This window comes from Molossus molossus, unplaced genomic scaffold (genome assembly GCF_014108415.1).
Source record: "Molossus molossus isolate mMolMol1 unplaced genomic scaffold, mMolMol1.p scaffold_m16_p_19, whole genome shotgun sequence".
NCBI lineage: Eukaryota > Metazoa > Chordata > Mammalia > Chiroptera > Molossidae > Molossus > Molossus molossus.
The window spans coordinates 44,363,998-44,384,355 of record NW_023425354.1 but is presented as its reverse complement, the minus strand read 5'-3'; the positions used below and the strand labels follow the sequence as shown (position 1 = coordinate 44,384,355).

Genomic DNA, 20,358 nt, shown 5'->3' with positions numbered 1-20,358 from the left:
CTGAGCCGAAAGGGTGCTGGTACAGATGGGCACACTGAGGCACTGCAGCGGCCACAAGCACCCAGTGAGGCCCAGAGGAGGGAATGAGACTTGAACCGGGTCTCCTGCCTTCAAGCCGGGGCTCTGGTGGGAATCCTCTTTCTCTGGCCATCGGACTTCCAGTGTGAGCCTGCGGCTGGAGCAGCTGGGCCCCACCCTTGAGTGTCTGACTCAGGAAGTCTGGGGTGGACCCCGAGCATCGCAGCTCTAACAAGTTCCCAGGTGATGCTGCTGCTGCTGGTGGCCTGGGCGCCGCCCTCGGGAAACCACAGCCAGGCAGACAGTGATACAGCTGTCAGCGGTACAACCGCCCCACATCCCGAAGGCTGGCGGGTGGGAGTCAGGCTGTGGTGGTCGCTACCTGCAGAGGCTGGATGTCCACAGCCAAGGCCTTCTCAGAGCAACCCTCTCCCAGCCCAGGGCTTCCCAGGGGTATCTTGCCCCCGGGTACAGAGGGATTGGCGAGAAGACCCTGGCCCACAGCATAGCCCAAATTCACCAGCTTTGATCCTGCAGGTCCTGGCGTGGTTCGAGGAGGGTGAGGAGACCACGACAGCCTTTGTGGAGCCCCTGGTCATCATGCTGATCCTTGTGGCCAATGCAGTCGTGGGCGTGTGGCAGGTGGGCAACATGGGGTGGGGCTGGGCTGCTGGGTGTGATCTGCCTGGGGCTAGGATCCTGCAGGTCCTGCTCCCAGCTCCGTCCCAAGCCCCAAGCGTGTCACTCTGAGAGGACGGCCTCCGGGGGCCAGCAGGCACAGACCGCCGCCTGCCTCGTGTTCTTCAGGAACGCAACGCCGAGAGCGCCATCGAGGCCCTGAAGGAGTATGAGCCTGAGATGGGCAAGGTGATCCGCTCCGACCGAACCGGTGTGCAGAGGATCCGCGCACGGGACATCGTGCCTGGAGACATCGTGGAAGTGGCAGGTAATTAGGGGCCTCTTCCTGTCACCGTGATGCTGGTGAGCCCATCCCTCTCTGTGCCCCCATCTTTATGGCTGTATATGGAGATCTCTCCGAAGCTCTTTGGCCCAAACCCTGTTGAATAGGTGAGACCAAGTCCAGGGGACAGGGACGCCTGAGGAATCACAGCTTAGGGCCCTGCCTCCCAGCCCAGCCTTGGTTCCCAGGAGCCTTCCTGGCTTTCCAGGAACCTGAGGGGCAGGGGTGACCAAACCCACACTCAGCCACGCCATTCCGTCTCTGCAGTGGGAGACAAGGTGCCTGCTGACCTGCGCCTCATTGAGATCAAGTCCACCACGCTGAGAGTGGACCAGTCCATACTGACAGGTGAGGCCCAAGGCTGTGCTGAGTGGGGGCTGGGTCAGGGGATGGGGGTGTTTTCACATGGGGCTGCTTATTTCTGATTCCATGACCAGGTGAATCCGTGTCCGTGACCAAGCACACAGATGCCATCCCAGATCCCAGAGCTGTGAACCAGGACAAGAAGAATATGCTATTTTCTGTAAGTCCTTGGGCCTTTGTCTGGACAATGATCATGAAAACAATCGCATTTAGGTGAATTACTGAAAGCCCTACAGGGAAGAACCTCAATGATTAGTGACAAGATATACAAATTCATAGTAAAATAATAGCTTGTGTTTATTGAAGGCTGTGCCTGTATTAGTTTATTTAATCTTCACAATACCTTTGCTCTCTGCATTTTCCAGCAAGAAAACAGGCACAGAGATGTTAAGTAAGTGGCCCAAGGTCACACAGCTAGCGAATGGCAGAGCTGGGATGCGAATTTAGACATCCTGACTCCAGAACTATTCCTCTTACCTGCGAGGCTTATCCTGCCTTAATCTGAAGAGGGCAGATTTGCCTGTAGTCATGCAACAGAGAATCTTCTAGAGGGGAGAGGGTTACTAAAGTGGTGGAGGATGGCGGGAATAGTCCATTTCTCCTATGAGAAAACCAGGCCCCCCTGGCGGGAGTGATCAGCCCCGGGGGCCTCAGCGGGACTGGACTGGTGACGTGCACAGGCTGCCTGGGAACAGCTGAAGCCGAGCACGGAAGCCACAGGATGGCTCAGGTCCGTGGACAGTGGCCCAGAGCACCAGGTTCGAATGGTCTAGAGAAACTCCCTAGAAGTGAACAGAAATGGAGATAACAAGATTCACCCAGAGCTCTTCGGGAGGACAGCACCCTGCCTAGGTGCAGGGAAGCCTTGGGGGGGAGGGAACTCTAAGGGCATGCTCAGGAGTCAGCAGCTGTGACTAGGAGTTTTTAAATTCTTTTTTTCTTTATTGATGTTAGAGAGAGAGAGAGGAAGGGAGAGAGAGAGAGAAAGGGGAATAGAGAGGGAGAGAGAGAGAGAAACATCGATGAGAGAGAACATCGATTGGCCACCTCCTGCATGCCCCCCACTGGGGACTGAGTCCACGACCTGGGCACGTGCCCTGACCGGGAATCGAACTGGTGACCTCATGGTGCATGGGTCGACGCTCAACCACTGGGCCACACTGGCCAGGCAACTAAGGAGCTTTTTTTTTTTTTTTTCATCCTCACTCGAGGACATTTTTCCATTTTTTGTTCAGATAGAGCAGGAGGGAGAGAGAGAGAGAGAGAGAAACATCGATGTGAAGGGACACATCGAGTGGCTGCCACCCGCACGAGGGCCGGGGACAAACTGCAACCGAGGTACATGCCCCTAGCGGGAACCGAACCCGGGTCTCTCCGGACCGCAGGCAGACCTGAGCCAAACTGGCCAGGGCTTAAGGAGGATGCTCTGGCTAACTGCAAGTCGTTTCCCTAGCCAAGGGGCCTGCCCCGGGGCAAGAGCTGCATTGCTCAGGGTGGAAGAGAAGCTGAGCTGCCACCAGCACCCCCCACTGCAGCCTCAGCACAGTGCACCTGTCTGAAGGGGTACTGAGTCATTAGCCTCCCGGAGAAGCTGTGTCTAGGGATTCTTTGGGACCATTTTTCAGAAGAGGACTTGGAAGCTCAAGGTTGGCTGACCCTTACACTGGCCCTTAAAGTCCTGGCTGCCCAGGACTTTCCTGGGGCCTTGGGAATGGATGGACTTAAGGTCAAGTTTTCTGGATTCTTCCATAAATATTTACATGTGGTTTACCTGGAATCACACTCCCAATCCTGCGTGGCCCATTGTTGTCTATGGATCGTATTTTGATGGGTTGGTGCTATGCTGTGCTGGTTGATTTACTGTCAGTATTGGCCTGGTACTTCCTTCATGCCAGGCCCCAAGCTAGGCACTGGGGAGTTGGCGCTGAACCAAGTCCCTGCCCTCATAGAGCTGACGCTATCATGGGGTGACAGCAGTAACTCACCACATAGCTGCGTGAGTCCAGGAGCACTAAGTGACATGGAGAAAAAGAGCCAAGCAGGGAATAAGAGCCCTACCCTGGCCTGAGGAGTCAGGGTCCTGGGCCCTTGCCCGGGTGTTAAACAGCTTCCCTCATCCCTCGGCCAGGGCACCAACATTGCATCGGGCAAGGCAGTGGGTGTGGCAGTGGCCACGGGCCTGCACACTGAGCTGGGTAAGATCCGGAGCCAGATGGCAGCCGTGGAGCCAGAGCGGACGCCACTGCAGCAGAAACTGGATGAGTTTGGGCGACAGCTGTCCCGTGCCATCTCCGTGATCTGTGTGGCTGTGTGGGTCATCAACATTGGCCACTTTGCCGACCCGGTGCACGGCGGCTCCTGGCTGCGAGGCGCCGTGTACTACTTCAAGATTGCCGTGGCCCTGGCTGTGGCCGCCATCCCCGAGGGCCTCCCGGCTGTCATCACTACATGCCTGGCGCTGGGCACACGGCGCATGGCACGCAAGAACGCCATTGTGCGGAGTCTGCCCTCTGTGGAGACCCTGGGCTGCACCTCGGTCATCTGCTCTGACAAGACGGGCACGCTCACCACCAATCAGATGTCTGTCTGCCGGGTGAGTGTCCATGGCCAGCTTGGGGCCCCACTGCTGTTGCTCTGTGATGCTCAGCAGGCTGGGTTCCCTCTCTGGGTTGCTCCCTGGCTCCTTTTTGGCTGAAGATGGAGGAGAGAACCTGTAGGATGCCCCGTGGTGGGGAACACACTCAGGTTTTCATGGGGCAGAGCAGCAAAATCTGGCTGGACATGTGTCACTAGGACTTGTGGGTCACTGTAGGGCCCTGGCAGGTCATTGCATCTCTGTGAACATGCTTCCTCATCTGAAGTTTGGGTGTGTGAGCCCTGCCCAGTAACCATAAGGACTGGGTCAAGTACAGCCTGAAGGCACCTGAGCCAAGCTGGCCTGGACCCAGGTTCTCTTCTGCTCTACCATTACTTTCTGTGGCCAGTGCCTGTCATAAGATACGCCAGCTCCAGTGACCGGGAAGAGCCAGGGCAGGAATTATTCATTCCCTGGTACTCGATCCCAGATCCCGGGCCTGCTGCCCACATGCTCCAGGGATTCTGGCTGGGACTCTCAGCAGGCCCAGAGGGCAGAGGGGTGAGGTGATGGTGAAGGTTTTGGATTTCCCGCCCGTCTCAGGTGCCTCCATGGCTCCTATCTCACCCCTGCTCCCACATTCTGCCCACTGGGCCTTGGAAACCCAGGCTCTGTGTCTGAGACCTCAAAACCCCATAGAAGCTCATCAGAGGCTGCCGCGGGGGAGGTGAGCCAGCAGCTTGAAGGCTCCGCAGCCTGTGACCTGCTAAAATCCCCGTAGGACTTCATTTCAACAGAGTGGTCCTTGACGGAAAAGCACAGGATAGGGGAGTTGTAGTGGTCTTACGTGCTGGATCATGAGCTGAGAAACCTGACTTCTTAGGGGCTGCGCTGGCTGGAGGGCTGCCCCCGGGAGCAGGGACGAGAATGTAGAAGAAGCGACATTTATTGAGCACCTGCTGGGTGCTGAGCTGGCCATTGGTTTGGGAATGTGCAGCAAGAACTGTTTCCCTGGCACAGTTCACCGACAGACAGCAAACGGGCTGCCCTGGGAGGGAGAGCCCCCATCTGTGAGATGCACAGGCTGGGGCTAGATGACCCAGCAGGCCCTTTGGGCACAGTTCACTGTTCATGGACCCTTTTGGGCAGGAGGGACCTGTGGGTTTCCTTCCTTGGAAGCCAGGAACTCATCCCCTTGAAGGGAAAAGTGGGGCAGCTAGGCACTGATCCCACTTTCTTTCCAAGTTACCAGTGGAGAAACGGGCTCAGATGCTCAGCCAGGGGTCACACTGCAAGATGGGCAAGGACTGCCGCAGCTTAGGACTGTCAAGCTCGGAGCTGCCCCCAGAACATAGAAGAGTCTGCTATAACCCCCTCAGGGGACAAGTCAGAACTGGACACACCGGGGCGGAGCAGAGGGGTCTGGCCCCAGCCTGAACTCTGGACTCTTACACTGCACTGCACTCGTGAGCCTGTAGGAGTAGGGCTGGTGGCTCCAGTGGGGGCCCACAGGACCCCGACCTGGGGTCAGGCTTTACTCAGACTGGCTGCCTAGGGAGGAGGGAGGTGAGGGCCCATCTCAGCATGCACCTGTGCGCCCCATCCCCAGATGTTCGTGGTAGCTGAAGCAGAAGCTGGAGCATGCCGTTTGCACGAGTTCACCATCTCGGGCACCACGTATACCCCGGAGGGCGAAGTGTGAGTGCTGGGTGAGGGGGCGCGGGTGGGAGGGGTTTTCTGGTGGGCGGGGCTACGTACGATAGCTCTGAGGGTTATCTATTGGTGAGGTCTCCCGGGGGCGGGGCCAAAAGGCTGGGCACATCCCAGAGGCGGGGCCAAGGCCCTTGCACTGACCGCCCGGTTCCTCAGGCTGCAGGGAGAGCAGCGTGTGCGCTGCGGACAGTTCGATGGGCTGGTGGAGCTGGCGACCATCTGTGCCCTGTGCAACGACTCCGCACTGGACTACAACGAGGTGGGCCCCTACTCCCTTTTATGATCTCCCTTGTATCCAAGCTCCAGGACAGACCCTTCTGCGGCTCTCAAAGTTCCCAGAATTTGTAGTACCTGCCCTTTTGGAGTGCCACACACGCCAGGCGCACTGCCCCTCCCCCACCTCCCCTCCTTCTTTCTGGACTGGATTTGGAACCCTGCCCTGGGCCCCTGGACTGTGGAGAAATGTAACGAAAAAGGCTGAAGGGCCAGGGGTGCTTGCAGCGCAGGACTAGGGAGGGCGTTTAAAGCAAAAGGTACAGCCCAGAAAAGGCCAACCGCCCTTAACAGCCTGATGTGATTTAGGCGTAGAATGCTCTTCCCTGGGGCTGGAGCGGTGGGATGGGGCATGCAGAAGGCTGCTCCTGTCTGGGTCATGCCAAGTCAGGCCCAAGCCAAGCCGAGGCCGGTGCACAGCCACGGAAGGGTTTTCAACGAGGGAGCGTCATGGTCAGATTTACATTTACAATGATTACCCAGGCTTCTGTGTGGAGACAGGACAGACAGGGCAGGACTGGAGCCAGGGAGCCCCATGTGGTCATCCAGGCCGGAGAGATGCTGGCTGGAGCCTCAGGAAGATGGGAAAGGCATGGGTCGGAGAGAGACTTAGGAGCCCAAATCCTAGGCCTTGGTAACTGACTACATGGAAAAAAGGGTGGAGGTCGGGGTGGCTTCTGATCACTCTCCTGGTTGGGACTGACATTGAAGTGGCAAATTGGTTGACCTGAGGGACCCAGAGAACAGAGTCCAACAGGCAGCAATTGGACAGGTGGGATTGGACGTCAGGAGAGGTCTCAGCCGGCTGGGCACTGGCATTCGTGAGCACGTGAAAGGTGGTGGAGGCAGGGGGCACGTGAGGCCCCAAGGAGAAATGAGGCCTCGGGGAGAGAAGGTGGGAGGGAAGGAGCAGGATTCAGAAAGAGAAAGGCATCTGGGGAAGGTGGCTGAGAAGGAGCCAGCAGAGTGAGGCAGAGGGCAGGGAGGGTGCATGACCGTTGGTGTTGGAGAAGGGAGGGTCGGAAAGGAAGGGAAGCATCCGTGCCAGACCCCACTCAGACCCCAGGTTAGCTGGGCTGGGAAGGACCCACAGGTCCAGTGCAAAAGAGATTACAGGTAACTGGCCGGTGTGGCTCAGTGATTGAGCGTCGACTCATGCATCAAGAGGTTGCCAGTTCGATTCCCGGTCAGGGCACATGCCCAGGTTGTGGGCTAAATCCCCAGTGGGGGGGCATGCAGGAGGCGGCCAGTTGATATTCTCTCTCATCCATCAATGTTTCTACCTCTCTCTCCCTCTCCCTTCCTTTCACTCTAAAATCAATAAAGAAAAAAAAAAAAAAAGAGGTTACAGGTAACTGGCAGAGGGAGCTGCAGGGGGCAGGGAGTGAGTGAGCGGTGAGGCTGGGAGCCCCTCTGGGGTCCACCCTTCCCCTCATTCCCTGTACTCTGGCCCTTCTAGGCCAAGGGTGTGTATGAGAAGGTAGGAGAGGCCACAGAGACGGCCCTGACCTGCCTGGTGGAGAAGATGAACGTGTTCGACACAGACCTGCAGGACCTATCCCGCGTGGAGCGAGCTGGCGCCTGCAACGCAGTGAGCAGCGTTGGGGCTCGGGGCTTAGGCTACAGGCCCCTGCTGGGCCTTCTGGGGCATTTGGAGAAGGGAGAGAGGAGCACGAAGCCTGGAGAGGCTTCCGGGAGAAGGAAGGCCCTCAGATCCTAGTAATACTTGGCTGGGAAGACGAGAGGAAAAGGCTGGTGGTCAAAGACTTAGAGCTGGGAAACGCACAGCATGGCAACCCGGCATTTCTGGGGCTGGAGACGGAGGTGGAAGCCTCAAACGGAGGGTCAGGGGAGGAGAGACGCCACCCCACCATAGCAAGAGGCTCGCTGTGGGGCTGAGCAGCTGGTGAGAAAGCAGTGGGAGTCACTGGCTCTGCCCCTCACACCCTGACCCACCTGGTCGTCCCCCCAGGTCATCAGTCAGCTAATGCGGAAGGAATTCACCCTGGAATTCTCCCGTGACCGGAAGTCTATGTCAGTGTACTGCACGCCTACCCGCCCCGGCCTGGCGGCTCAGGGCAGCAAGATGTTTGTGAAGGTGGGAGCTGCCTGGCTGGCCTGGGCCTCTGCATGGGGGGGAGGGATTCCTGGTCTCGCAGCTGTGGGAGACTAAGGGAGGTGTGAGGCCCAGGGTCAAAGCAGTGAATCTAGAACGAGGGTGGTCAGCCTGCCTGGGGTTCTGGGAGCAGGAATCAGACTTGGTGCAGATAAAGCCAGGGACAGCAGCTGAGGCCTGCCCCTTGCCATGGTCCCAGCTCTGAGCTGAGAGGCACTGCCTGCCATGTGACCCGGGGATCCCCCCATGCTCCTCTGTGGTGTCACAAGCCCTTTGCCCCCGACTGGGGGTGTTGAGGTGGTTGGTACCTGTCTTTGGTGCTTTGTGCTCCTTCCCAGAGAGGGAAGGAACCAGCCCCATCCAGACCCCTGTCCACAGCACCTCTGTCGCTGCTTTGGAACCTGAAGTAGAATTCCCAGCCCTGACTTCACCCTGCAGTGGTGGTCTTGCCCCTTTAGAAATGAAAGGCTCCGGTACGATGAAAGGGAGCTTGGGCTGCTTTGCAAACAGCAGTGCCTTTTGGGGAAAAGAGAAGGCACCGGTGGAATGTTCAGAGGCTATTCCTAGGGGTGAGGTGAGGTCCAAGGTGAAACCTCGAGGTCTCTGAGGATCCTGCCACCCCAAGACCACTGGCCCAGAGCCACACCCACCACACCCTCGGCATGGCTCTTTCTGGTGCCCAGGCAGGGCCCAGCTTGCCTCCTGCTGCTGAGCCCTCACAGAATTAGGATCCCAGTAGCACTGGGCTGGCAGGGAGGCAGGGCCTGTGGGGGGCCACCCCCAGTGGCCAAGACCCACCCCCCAGTCCCTTTGGGTTTTCTCACGGGGTAAGAGGGCACTTGGTTCCCACTCTGAGCTATCAAAGAATGGATTCGGGTCCTTGCCTTGCTGTGTGTCCCCTTGGGTGGCCTTCCCCTGTATCTGGGCCTCAGTTTTCTCAATTGGTCAGGAGGGAAGAGAGGGGTCCTGACTGACGGAGTTGCCCCTCCCCCATGCCACAGGGGGCTCCTGAGAGTGTAATCGAACGCTGTACCTCAGTCCGAGTGGGGAGCCGAACAGTACCCCTGAACACCACCTCCAGGGAGCAGATTCTAGCCAAGATCCGGGATTGGGGCTCAGGCTCAGACACGCTGCGCTGTCTGGCACTGGCCACCCGGGATGCACCCCCGAGGAAGGAAGACATGAAACTAGATGACTGCAGCAAGTTTGTCCAGTACGAGGTGGGTGCCAGGCAGGCCCAGGGCCGGGAGCGTGTGTGAGCCTGCAGGAGCTGGGCAGGCAGCAAGTGGAAACGGGCCCAGGCCCCACTGGCATCTACCCCCTCCCTGCAGACGGACCTGACTTTCGTGGGCTGCGTGGGCATGCTAGACCCCCCGAGGCCTGAGGTGGCTGCCTGCATCGCACGCTGCCACCAGGCAGGCATCCGTGTGGTCATGATCACCGGGGACAACAAAGGCACGGCTGTGGCTATCTGCCGTCGGCTTGGCATCTTCAAGGACACAGAGGATGTGGTGGGCAAGGCCTACACAGGCCGGGAATTCGACGACCTCAGCCCCGAGCAGCAGCGCCATGCCTGCCGCACGGCCCGCTGCTTTGCCCGTGTAGAGCCCGCGCACAAGTCGCGCATCGTGGAGAACCTACAGTCCTTCAACGAGATCACAGCCATGGTGAGGCCCCACGGCGGGAGCCCAGGCGAGGTGGGAGGACTTGGGGAGCACTCGCCACAGGGCTTGGAAAGAGCAACCGTGAACCCCAGCTTCTGTTTCCTTCTTACTATTTCCGCTATTTTATTACAAAAAAATTTCAAACACAAGAGAAATTAAAATAATTTTATAGTGAGAACCCATATATCCACCATCTAGATTCTGCACCATTCTAGATTGTTGTAATTGCTTTATCATAGACCTATCCATCTGTCCATCCTTAATCCGCCTTTTCTTTTTTTTTTTTTTTGGTACATGCCCCTAGTGGAAACCGAACCCAGGACTCTCTGGTCTGCAGGCCTATGCTCCAACCTCTGAGCCAAACCAGCCAGGGCAATCCATCTTTTTTAAAAAATTTTTTTGATTGATTGTTTTGAGGGAGAGGGAGAGGGAGAGGGAGATAGAAACATCGATGAGAGAGAACATTGATTGGCTGCCTCCTGCATGCCCCCACTGGAGATTAGGCCCACAACCTGGGCATGTGCCCTGACCAGGAATCGAACTGGCGACCTCTTGGTGCATGGGTCGATGCTCGACCACTGAGCCATGCCGGCTGGGCAATCCATCTTTTCTTAAATGCATTTTGAAGTTGTAGCAGTTGGTAGACTTCAGCCACACAGACTTTAGAATGCATACTCTAGAGAGCAGTGTTTGTGGTTTTATTTTTTTCCCTTAAGCATGCCATTCATTTGATGGTGTCTGACAAATGACACACCTGTGTCATCCAAACCCTTATTAAAATAAGGAGCATTGCCCGGCCATTGTGGCTCAGTGGTTGAGCGTCGACCCATGCACCAAGAGGTCGCCAGTTTGATTCCCAGTCAGGGCACATGCCCAGGTTGTGGGCCTGATCCCCAGTAAGGGGCAGGAGGCAGCCAGTTGATGTTCTCTCTGATCAATGTTTCTAACTCTCCCTCTCTCATCCTCTCTCTCTAAAATCAATGAAGAAAAAAAAATAATTAAAAATTGTTAAAATTCAGCCAACTTTAAAAAAATAAAATAAAGACCATTACTATCAAATCATGATAATCCCTCCGGCTCCTGCCCCTAAGGCCTCTCCCACAACAGGTAACTGCTGTACTGATTTTCCCACCAAAGATAGTTCTGCCTGTCTTAGATTTGCATATGAATGGGATCAGACAGTATGTTCTCTTTTGTGTCTGGCTTCTTTTGTTTGAGATTTATCCATGTTGCTGCGAGTATCCATAGATGGTTGCTTTTTAAAAAACTTTTTTTCTTTATTGGTTTTAGAGAGAGAAGAGAGAGGGAGAGAGAGAAAGAAACATCAGTGAGAGATAACATTGTTTGGTCGCCTCCTACATGCCCCCCTACTGGGGGTTTGGCCCACAAGCTGGGCGTGTGCCCTGACCAGGAATCAAAACGGCGACCTGTTGGTGCAGGGGTCAATGCTCAGCCACTGAGCCACACTGGCTGGGTGATGATTGCTTTTTTAATTGTTTGGTGGGTATGCCACCGTTTATTCATTCTCCTGTGGATGGACATTTGGTTTGGGCCCAGTTTTTGTTTTGTCTCATTCTTGATTGCTGACCTGTTCATCAACACTGATCTTGCTTTTGACCTAGACCTGACCCCTGACCTGGCCTCTGTTATTAATTTTGATCTCCAGCCTAACCCTGTCCTTTACCTTCACCTTAATCCTGACCTGTGGCTCAGCCTGGACCTGGATAATGAACTGGGTGCTAACCTTGACTTGATTACCTGAAACCTTGTTCTTGACCTTATTTTGACCTTCACAAAGAAGGTCCCTGACCTTGACCTTGACCATCTTAATCTGAGTCTTTACTTTTTGCTCAACCATGATGTGAGTTCTACTTTTGACTTGGACCCTGACCTGATCCCTACACTGATCTTGATTCCCCTAACCCAACACTTTATACTGACCTCAATTTTGATCTGGTTCCAATCTTGACTTGCCTGAACTCCAGCTTCGACCATGACAACACTCCTGACATGGACTATAGCCTTGCTTTGGCCTCTGACTTTGATTTGACCTCTACCTTAATCTAATTTTTAACCTTGAGCCTCAGTCCAGTTTTGACCCTGACCTTCACCTTGGCTCCAACCTTCATCTTGACTACAATACTTACCTGATCCGTGACTGGGCCACAACCTTGACCTCATTGCTGACCTTAACTTTGCGCTTAATCTAAATTTTATCTTCTGCCCCACATTCAGACAAAACTTCAACCCTGCTCTCATCATTGACCCACCCTCGTGCCATCCCCACCTCACCGTCTTCTCTGACCTTAAACCTGATCTGCTCCCCCACTCTGTCCTTGTCTGCACAAATTCCCCTCCCTTTAGTCTCATCCCCAGCCCAGTTTCTAAGCTCATGACCACACCATTTGTTCTGTCCAGCTGTCCGCTCTCTTGGGGACATCCCCTAAGCGTGGGGATAGGCTGAGTTGAGGGGAGTTGGGAGGTAAAGGGAACTTTCTCAGGTGTGAACCCACCTAACCTGGCCTCCAGACTGGAGATGGGGTGAACGACGCCCCAGCCCTGAAGAAAGCAGAGATCGGCATTGCCATGGGCTCCGGCACAGCCGTGGCCAAGTCGGCAGCAGAGATGGTACTGTCGGACGACAACTTTGCCTCCATCGTGGCTGCGGTGGAGGAGGGCCGGGCCATCTACAGCAACATGAAGCAATTCATCCGCTACCTCATCTCCTCCAATGTCGGCGAGGTTGTCTGGTGAGGCCCTGCATTACCTCTTCCCAGCCCTCGGGACCAGCTCTGCGCCCCTGAGACCAGGGAATGCCTATTCCTGGGATGGGGCTGTAGGGATGAAGGGACATGTGATATGCCCTGGCTAGAGCCTTACAGGGTGTTCCAGGGCGGAGACACCTAGTCACTCTCAAGGCCCTGGTGTACCCCGCCCCCGCGGAGGTACCTGAAAAGTCCTCTACCACCCCTCCAGCCCTAACCTTCCACTTTCAGAGTCATGCAAGATGGGAAGACTAGCCCCGCCTTTGGACAGTAATGCATTTGCGTGTCCATGTAGTGTGCACACATAGTGTGTGTGCCTGAGTGAGAAATGTATGTACATGTGTGCACGTGTGTTCTGCTGCGTCTTTGGGCCTAAGTACAAGCACAGAGGATTTGTGCAGGTGTGTAATTGTGTGCACACTCAGGTTCGTGTGTGAGAGGTGGCTGTGGGGAGTGGTGAGCACATGTTGCCTGGACACGTGGATTCTGCATCTCTGCACGTGGGGCAAGTGTATAGGTGATGGCTTGTGTTTGTGGGGTTGTGTGGCCTGTGCTAGGTTTTTGCTCATGTCTGTGAACAAATGTGTATATGACTATATGACTGGGCAGGCACTGTCCACATGTGTATGCCCTAAAGAGGATGATGTCCTAAACGGGAGAGGCCTAAAGGGCAAATATGTCCAGGCTCCAGAGCTGGGACTGGGGGCCTCTGGGGGCCCAGTAGGAGGCAGAGCTGTGTACACACACCTCTCACTCGTGCACACACATCAGAACTAGCAGAGCGAGGCCGGGCCGCTGAGGAGAGCGGGACCTGGAGCCTCTGACTCTGTTTGCAGCATCTTCCTCACGGCAATTCTGGGCCTGCCCGAAGCCCTGATCCCTGTGCAGCTGCTCTGGGTGAACCTGGTGACCGATGGCCTACCTGCCACGGCCCTGGGCTTCAACCCTCCAGACCTGGACATCATGGAGAAGCTGCCCCGGAACCCTCGCGAGGCCCTCATCAGTGGCTGGCTCTTCTTTCGATACCTGGCTATTGGAGGTAAGCAGGGGACCTCAGCGTTTCAGGAGTTTCCCAAGACCCTGTATCAGTTAGGCTTGCAAACTGCAGACAGTATGACTCGGCCTGGCTTGTGCCAAAAGAGACTGGGATCCTCTAACGGAAGAACGAGAGCGTGCCTCAGGCATGGCTGGATGCAAGCCTCAGACGGTAGTAGCACTGGCATGTTTTGGCTCTGCCTCAGCTCTGTTCTCAGGCAGGTGCCTCTGTGGTGGCAGAATGGCCGTTGCAGCTCCAGCCCTCGTGCTTACTCCATTACACCCCGAAATTCAACAGAAGAAAGAGCCTGTTATCCTTCCACTCCCTCAGTAGTATGACAGCAGTCTCAGCCTGTTCTCATCGGCCCAGATTGGGTCACCTGCTTATCGCTTAGCCAGTCACTGTGGCCAGGGGTGTGCCATGCTGATTGCCAATCAGGGCCCACCCCTGGCACTGAGGGTAGGTGCCTACAGAGCATATAGCCTATGGGAAAGCATATAGCGGCTCCCTGACAGAAGTTCAGGGAGTTACTAGGGTGCAGAAAACCAGCTGCCCTGTACAGCTGGTTCCCTCCCGCCCTCTCTGCAGTGTACGTGGGTTTGGCCACAGTGGCTGCCGCCACCTGGTGGTTCCTGTATGACGCCGAGGGACCTCACATCACCTTCTACCAGCTGGTGAGCATGTGGCGCCGGGAGTCTGGTGGGCGCTTCCTGAGGGAGAACTCACAGCCGAGCTGGAGTTTCAGGGGAAAGGGGTCCAGGACCCCATGGTTGGCCCACGGTTATCCCTCCCCACCCCCATCCACACAGACATTCACCGCTGAGGAGCCAAGCTCAAAGGCCACAGGAAACCCAGAGAGAGCAGCCCAGACAAGAGGCTGCCCCTTTCCCAGTCATTTAGTTAGGGGGACCATGGGGCATAACCGCCCACAAGTGTCTTAGCTTTATTGTGGAACCCCCAAAACATTGAAGGCTCAGAAATATGAACCCCTAGCCCTGGCCAGTTTGGCTCAGCAGTGAGAGCGTTGGCCTGCAGACGGGAGAGTCCCGGGATCGGTTCCCGCTAAGGGCTCGTACCTCGGTTGCAGTTTGTCCCCGGCCCCGGTTGGCATCGTGTGGGTCGATGTGTCTCTCTCATATCCGTGTTTGTCTTTCTCTTCCCCACCCTCTCTCTCCTGCTCTATCTGAAGATAAATGCAAAAATGTCCTCGGGTGAGGATAAAAGAAATAATTAAAAAAAAAAAAAATGAACGCCTACCCCTGACCAGGTGGCTCAGTTGGTTGGAGTGTCATCCCATGCACCAAAAGGTTTCGGGTTTGATTCCCGGTCAGGGCACATACCCAGGTTGCGGGTTCGATTCCCAGATGGGGCACATAGGAGAGACAATTGGTCGATGTTTCTCTCTCACATCAATGTTTCTCTCTCCCTTCCTCTCGCTCCAAAAGTAATAAAGACATATCCTCAGGTGAGGATTAAGAAAAGAAAGAAAGAGTCCTGGCCGGTTTGGCTCAGCGGTTAGAGCGTCCGCCTGTGGTCCGGAGAGACCCGGGTTCGGTTCCCGCTAAGGGCACGTACTTCGGTTGCAGTTTGTCCCCGGCCCTGGTTGGTCGTGCGGGTGGCAAGAAAAGAAAGAAAGAAAGAAAGAACTATGAGCCCCTAAATAGTCCATCAGAGGGTCAAACAGGAAATCAGGAGTCTGCCAGGCTCCCCCCACACCCCATAATCAACATATTTTGGGGGGAAGGGACCCACTGACCTCTTTAGTCACCTGGCTGACAGGTGCCCTCCGTGGGGTTGTCTTAGCTCAGCATAGCTCTGGAAGCAGGCGAGGAGACCGCTCAGCCGCTGTCTGTCCGTCTGTCCCTCTGTCTGAGCAGCCAGTGTACCCCCTTTGTTTACAAGAGCCTCCCTGGTGATTCTGGCAAAGCCCATTGTGGGTTTGTGGTTTAAAGCTGAGAGCTTCAGGGATGCAGGATTTTCATCGGACTGTGCCGCCTTTGCTACTTCCTACAGAGAGAACTCGAGGGAAGGGTCCTGACTTCCTGCCCCGTCCCTGGGAGTCAGGGACCACCCTGAGGGCAGTGTGAGGGCTGGTGACCTTCACAGACGTAATTTCACGGCTTCTAGTGTGTTCGCATCTAGGTTCAGACAGTCCGGGGACGCCTTCCCAGCGCTCACCCCAGAGGCTGGTACCCCCAGCCCGTGACAGATGCTCAGGCCAGCCTCAGGCACCTCAGCTAGTTTGACGTCACCGGAGCAGCAGGGTGGAGACGGGGCTGTGCTGACCATTCCCTGGCTGCCTCCTTCCACCCCGTCTTTATTACCACCCTTTGTACTGGGGACCCCAAATTTCCAAGGACCTTCTGACCCCAGCCCCATATATCCCGCTGGCTGTCTCCCCTGGGATATCCCACAGACCCATTACAGTCACCAAGTCCAAACGCAAATCTGTTACCTTCCCCCAAATAATCTCTCTCCTCCATCCCCATCTCGGTTTTCCTGCCTGCCTTTACCCAGGCCAGACACCTGGGGCTCATGCCAGGCACCTACCACCAGTCGGTCTCTAGCTTCCTTGGTGCCCCCTTCCCAGTAGTCCTGCGGTCACCCCATTTCCCACTTATCCACTTGGTCAGGTCATGGCTGTCAGGCCCGAGTGCCAGGCACAGATTGCTAGGGCTGGGCAGTGACCACGCAGGCAGTCTGCAGAGCGCGCTCACCTGGTGCGGGAACAGGCAGTCACATTTCAAGGTGGGAAGCGCTTCAGCGGAGAAAAGGCAGGTCGCAATGGGACTCAGGCAGCCAAGGGTTCGACCTAAGGTAGACCTTTCCGCTCTAGCTGTTGGAGTTTCAGGAGAGGGGCCCAGCACCCCATGGTTCCTGGAATAAGCTGCCAAAGGCGGCAGAGTGGCTCAGAGGACAGAGCCCAGCCCAGGTTCATGCCTCCGTTCTACCACGTGCTAGCTCTGGACAGGCTACTCAGCTTCTCTGTGGGTTTCCTGATCTGCAAGATGGAAGACGTCCCTGTCTCACAGAGCTATCAAGAGACTTCACTGAGCTAATACTTGTAAAGTGTTTAGACCGACACGGCACATAGCAAGAGCTACACAAGTGTTAATTAAGTTCATGAAACCCAGAGGGGCCAGGCAGGGTAAGGTAAATGGGAAATAGCCCAGGGGGCAAAGGGAAGGAGTAGGTGGAGTAGTGGTTTCACCCAGAGAAATAGGCCCCCACTTCCACAGGGGCTCCCAGTGAACCCGAGAGACAGTTCCAGCCCTGAGCACCTTCTAATAAACCGTTCGGGAGGCCTCGCTGTGACCCCTGACCTGGGTAGATGCTTGTTTGGCAGGTGCTCAGTGATGAGACTCAGAAGGTCGGCACTGGGCAGGGTATTTATGGCAAGAGCGACAGATCTATTATAACACCTTGATGCGATCCTGTTCACATTTCTTCCCCGTGCACGTGTACGAAGACCCGAGCCCTTGGGTGTGCCCTGCGTGCGTGTACATGTATGCAGAGGCCACTACAGTCTGGCCAGAGCATTTGGTCCTCTGGGCCACTGGGTGGGTTCAAAGTTTATGATCAGCCGCAAATAAAAACATACACTTGTCCCAAATCCTAGAGAGTGCTTTTTGGAGAAAATCCCGCTGTTGATTTAAGTAAGATTCTCCATCTTCTTTTTTTTTTTTTTTTTATCCTCACCCGAGGATATTTTTCCATTTTTTGTACAGATAGAGCGGGAGGGAGAGAGAGGACGGGAGAGAGAAAGAGAAACATCGACGCGAAGGGACACATCGAGTGGCTGCCACCCGCACGACCAACCAGGGCCGGGGACAAACTGCAACCGAGGTACGTGCCCTTAGCGGGAACCGAACCCGGGTCTCTCTGGACGGCAGGCCGACGCTCTAACCGCTGAGCCAAACTGGCCAGGGCTCCATCTTCTTATTAAACTGAGGAATCTAGCCAGGCTATAGTCTTTTATAATTGTTCACCCTGCGTGAAAGCAGAGGGAACTGCCAGCCCTTGCTGGCTGGTAGGGTCACCTCCCCTGTGGTTATTTGGGAAATGGAGGTCAGACAGCCGGTCATTTGTGGGTTTCTCTCTGAGGGTTATTTTCATAGCGCAGGGCCCCAGTTTCTGAACCCTTGGCTCAAAAGATCTCCGGGTCCAGGTGAGGCTCCAGCGGGTACATTTATGTTGCGGGACAGTGGCGCTGTTTAACGGTCACGCGTGTGCACACTCATCCTGCCGTGTGGAAGAGAGTCAGCCAAGTCCTCGTGCGTGGCCTCGGTTCTGCCTCTTTTTTTCTTTTATCCTCCCCCGAGGACATTTTTCCATTTTTGTTTAAACAGAGTGGGAGGAGAGAGAGAAAGAAACATCGACGTGAAAGGGACGCATCGAGTGGCTGCCTCCCACGTGACCCCAACCGGGGCCGGGGACAAATTGCAACCGAGGTACGTGCCCTTGACCAGAATCGAACCTGCAACTCATTGGTTCGCAGGCCAAGAGCCAAACCAGCCAGGGCTCGGTTCTGCATCTTATCACAGCAGATTCTGTGAGCAGGGTTGAGGGTGAGGAGACAGCTCCCCTGGGTCTCGGGCAGGGGCCCCTTCCTTTCCAACCCTGGTTATGAAGAAGGTGCACAGTAAGACGGGGTCTGGCAACTCATTAGTCCATGTCGAAAGCAAAAGGCGGGTCTGGCAGAGCCCAGTTTCAGTGGCATAAACAGAGAGAAGTATGAATGGAGTCTAATTTAATAGTAGTGAATAGCCCTCATCTTCAACCCGCCAAAGGTGGATTCTAGCCAAGCATGGTTTCACTGGTTTTCTTAAGTGTGTACGTATCCAGTGTTCTCAGTCACCACCCTACTCCTGTGCAAAACCTGGACCCATCCCCTGACCCCAGGGCCCCTGCCCAGAACGTCTGCCCATCTCCCTGGCACCGTGCTGGCCGCCTGTCCCCACCCTGGGTGAGCACTCCGTCCACCCACCCTGGGGCAGCGCTTTGCCCGCTGGTTGTATCGAGTCCTGAGATGTGGGCCGGGGTAGAGTGAGGCTTCCTTCTTCCCATACGCCAGCGCCCTCCCTGACCGCTGTTCTCCCCGACCCCACCTGACCCCACCACCGTACCCTCAGAGGAACTTCCTAAAGTGCTCTGAGGACAACCCGCTCTTTGCCGGCATTGACTGCGAGGTGTTCGAGTCACGCTTCCCCACGACCATGGCCTTGTCTGTGCTGGTGACCATTGAAATGTGCAATGCCCTCAACAGGTGAGCTGAGCTGGGGGCCGGGAGCTGGGGGTGAGGGCAGGGGGGGTGAGGGCGGGGGGGGGTGAGGGCAGGGGGGCTGAGGCTTAAGAGTGGCGGCGGAGAGTCAGGTGGGGCACAGAGCTTGGGTCACAGGTGTCAGTATTGTAGTTTGAGGGCTAGGGGGTACAGGACTGAGGTCTGAGGGTCAGAGGGGTCCAGGATTAGGGTCTGAGGGTCAGAGATGTCCAGGATTGGGGTCTGAGGGTCAGAGGGGTCCAGGATTGGGTCTGATGGTCAGAGATGTCCAGGATTGGGTCTGAGGGTCAGACGGGTTCAGGATTAGGGTCTGAGGGTCAAGGGGGTCCAGGATTGGGTCTGAGGGTCAGGGGGGTCCAGGATTGGGTCTGAGGGTCAGGGGGGTCCAGGATTGGGTCTGAGGGTCAGGGGGGTCCAGGATTAGGGTCTGAGGGTCAGAGATGTCCAGGATTGGGTCTGAGGGTCAGAGATGTCCAGGATTGGGTCTGAGGGTCAGAAGGGTCCAGGATTGGGTCTGAGGGTCAGGGGGGTCCAGGATTGGGTCTGAGGGTCAGGGGGGTCCAGGATTAGGGTCTGAGGGTCAGAGATGTCCAGGATTGGGTCTGAGGGTCAGAGGGTCCAGGATTGGGTCTGAGGGTCAGAGGGGTCCAGGATGGGGTCTGAGGGTCAGAGGGGTCCAGGATGGGGTCTGAGGGTTAGGGGGTCCAGGATTGGGACTGAGGGTCAGAGGGTCCAGGATTGGGTCTGAGGGTCAGAGATGTCCAGGATTAGGGTCTGAGGGTCAGGGGAGTCCAGGATTGGGTCTGAGGGTCAGAGATGTCCAGGATTAGGGTCTGAGGGTCAGGGGGGTCCAGGATTGGGTCTGAGGGTCAGGGGGGTCCAGGATTAGGGTCTGAGGGTCAGAGATGTCCAGGATTAGGGTCTGAGGGTCAGAGATGTCCAGGATTAGGGTCTGAGGGTCAGGGGGGTCCAGGATTGGGTCTGAGGGTCAGAGATGTCCAGGATTAGGGTCTGAGGGTCAGAGATGTCCAGGATTAGGGTCTGAGGGTCAGAGATGTCCAGGATTAGGGTCTGAGGGTCAGGGGGGTCCAGGATTGGGTCTGAGGGTCAGAGGGGTCCAGGATTAGGGTCTGAGGGTCAGGGGGGTCCAGGATTGGGTCTGAGGGTCAGAGGGGTCCAGGATGGGGTCTGAGGGTTAGGGGGTCCAGGATTGGGTCTGAGGGTCAGGGGGGTCCAGGATTGGGTCTGAGGGTCAGAGGGTCCAGGATTGGGTCTGAGGGTCAGGGGGGTCCAGGATTGGGTCTGAGGGTCAGAGATGTCCAGGATTGGGTCTGAGGGTCAGAGGGTCCAGGATTGGGTCTGAGGGTCAGAGGGGTCCAGGATTGGGTCTGAGGGTCAGGGGGGTCCAGGATTGGGTCTGAGGGTCAGGGGGGTCCAGGATTGGGTCTGAGGGTCAGAGGGGTCCAGGATGGGGTCTGAGGGTCAGAGGGGTCCAGGATGGGGTCTGAGGGTCAGAGGGGTCCAGGATTGGGTCTGAGGGTTAGAGGGTCCAGGATTGGGTCTGAGGGTCAGAGGTACCCAGAATGGGGTCTA

At 56.2% G+C, this 20,358-nt stretch overlaps 1 protein-coding gene across 3 annotated transcripts in view; it reads left to right on the top strand.

Annotated features, from left to right (window-relative positions):
* Positions 1–20,358, top strand: part of ATP2A3 (ATPase sarcoplasmic/endoplasmic reticulum Ca2+ transporting 3) — a 36,641-nt gene that overhangs the window by 10,590 nt on the left and 5,693 nt on the right. For all 3 annotated transcript variants that reach the window (XM_036267755.1, XM_036267754.1, XM_036267756.1), the window contains exons 4-18: positions 556–660; positions 826–964; positions 1,247–1,327; positions 1,417–1,502; positions 3,471–3,935; positions 5,527–5,615; positions 5,787–5,889; positions 7,363–7,494; positions 7,876–8,001; positions 9,021–9,239; positions 9,351–9,686; positions 12,213–12,433; positions 13,285–13,487; positions 14,073–14,158; positions 18,617–18,750. In XM_036267755.1, coding sequence (XP_036123648.1) covers positions 556–660; positions 826–964; positions 1,247–1,327; positions 1,417–1,502; positions 3,471–3,935; positions 5,527–5,615; positions 5,787–5,889; positions 7,363–7,494; positions 7,876–8,001; positions 9,021–9,239; positions 9,351–9,686; positions 12,213–12,433; positions 13,285–13,487; positions 14,073–14,158; positions 18,617–18,750 — 2,525 coding nt within the window. The remainder of the gene's footprint in view (positions 1–555; positions 661–825; positions 965–1,246; positions 1,328–1,416; positions 1,503–3,470; positions 3,936–5,526; positions 5,616–5,786; positions 5,890–7,362; positions 7,495–7,875; positions 8,002–9,020; positions 9,240–9,350; positions 9,687–12,212; positions 12,434–13,284; positions 13,488–14,072; positions 14,159–18,616; positions 18,751–20,358) is intronic.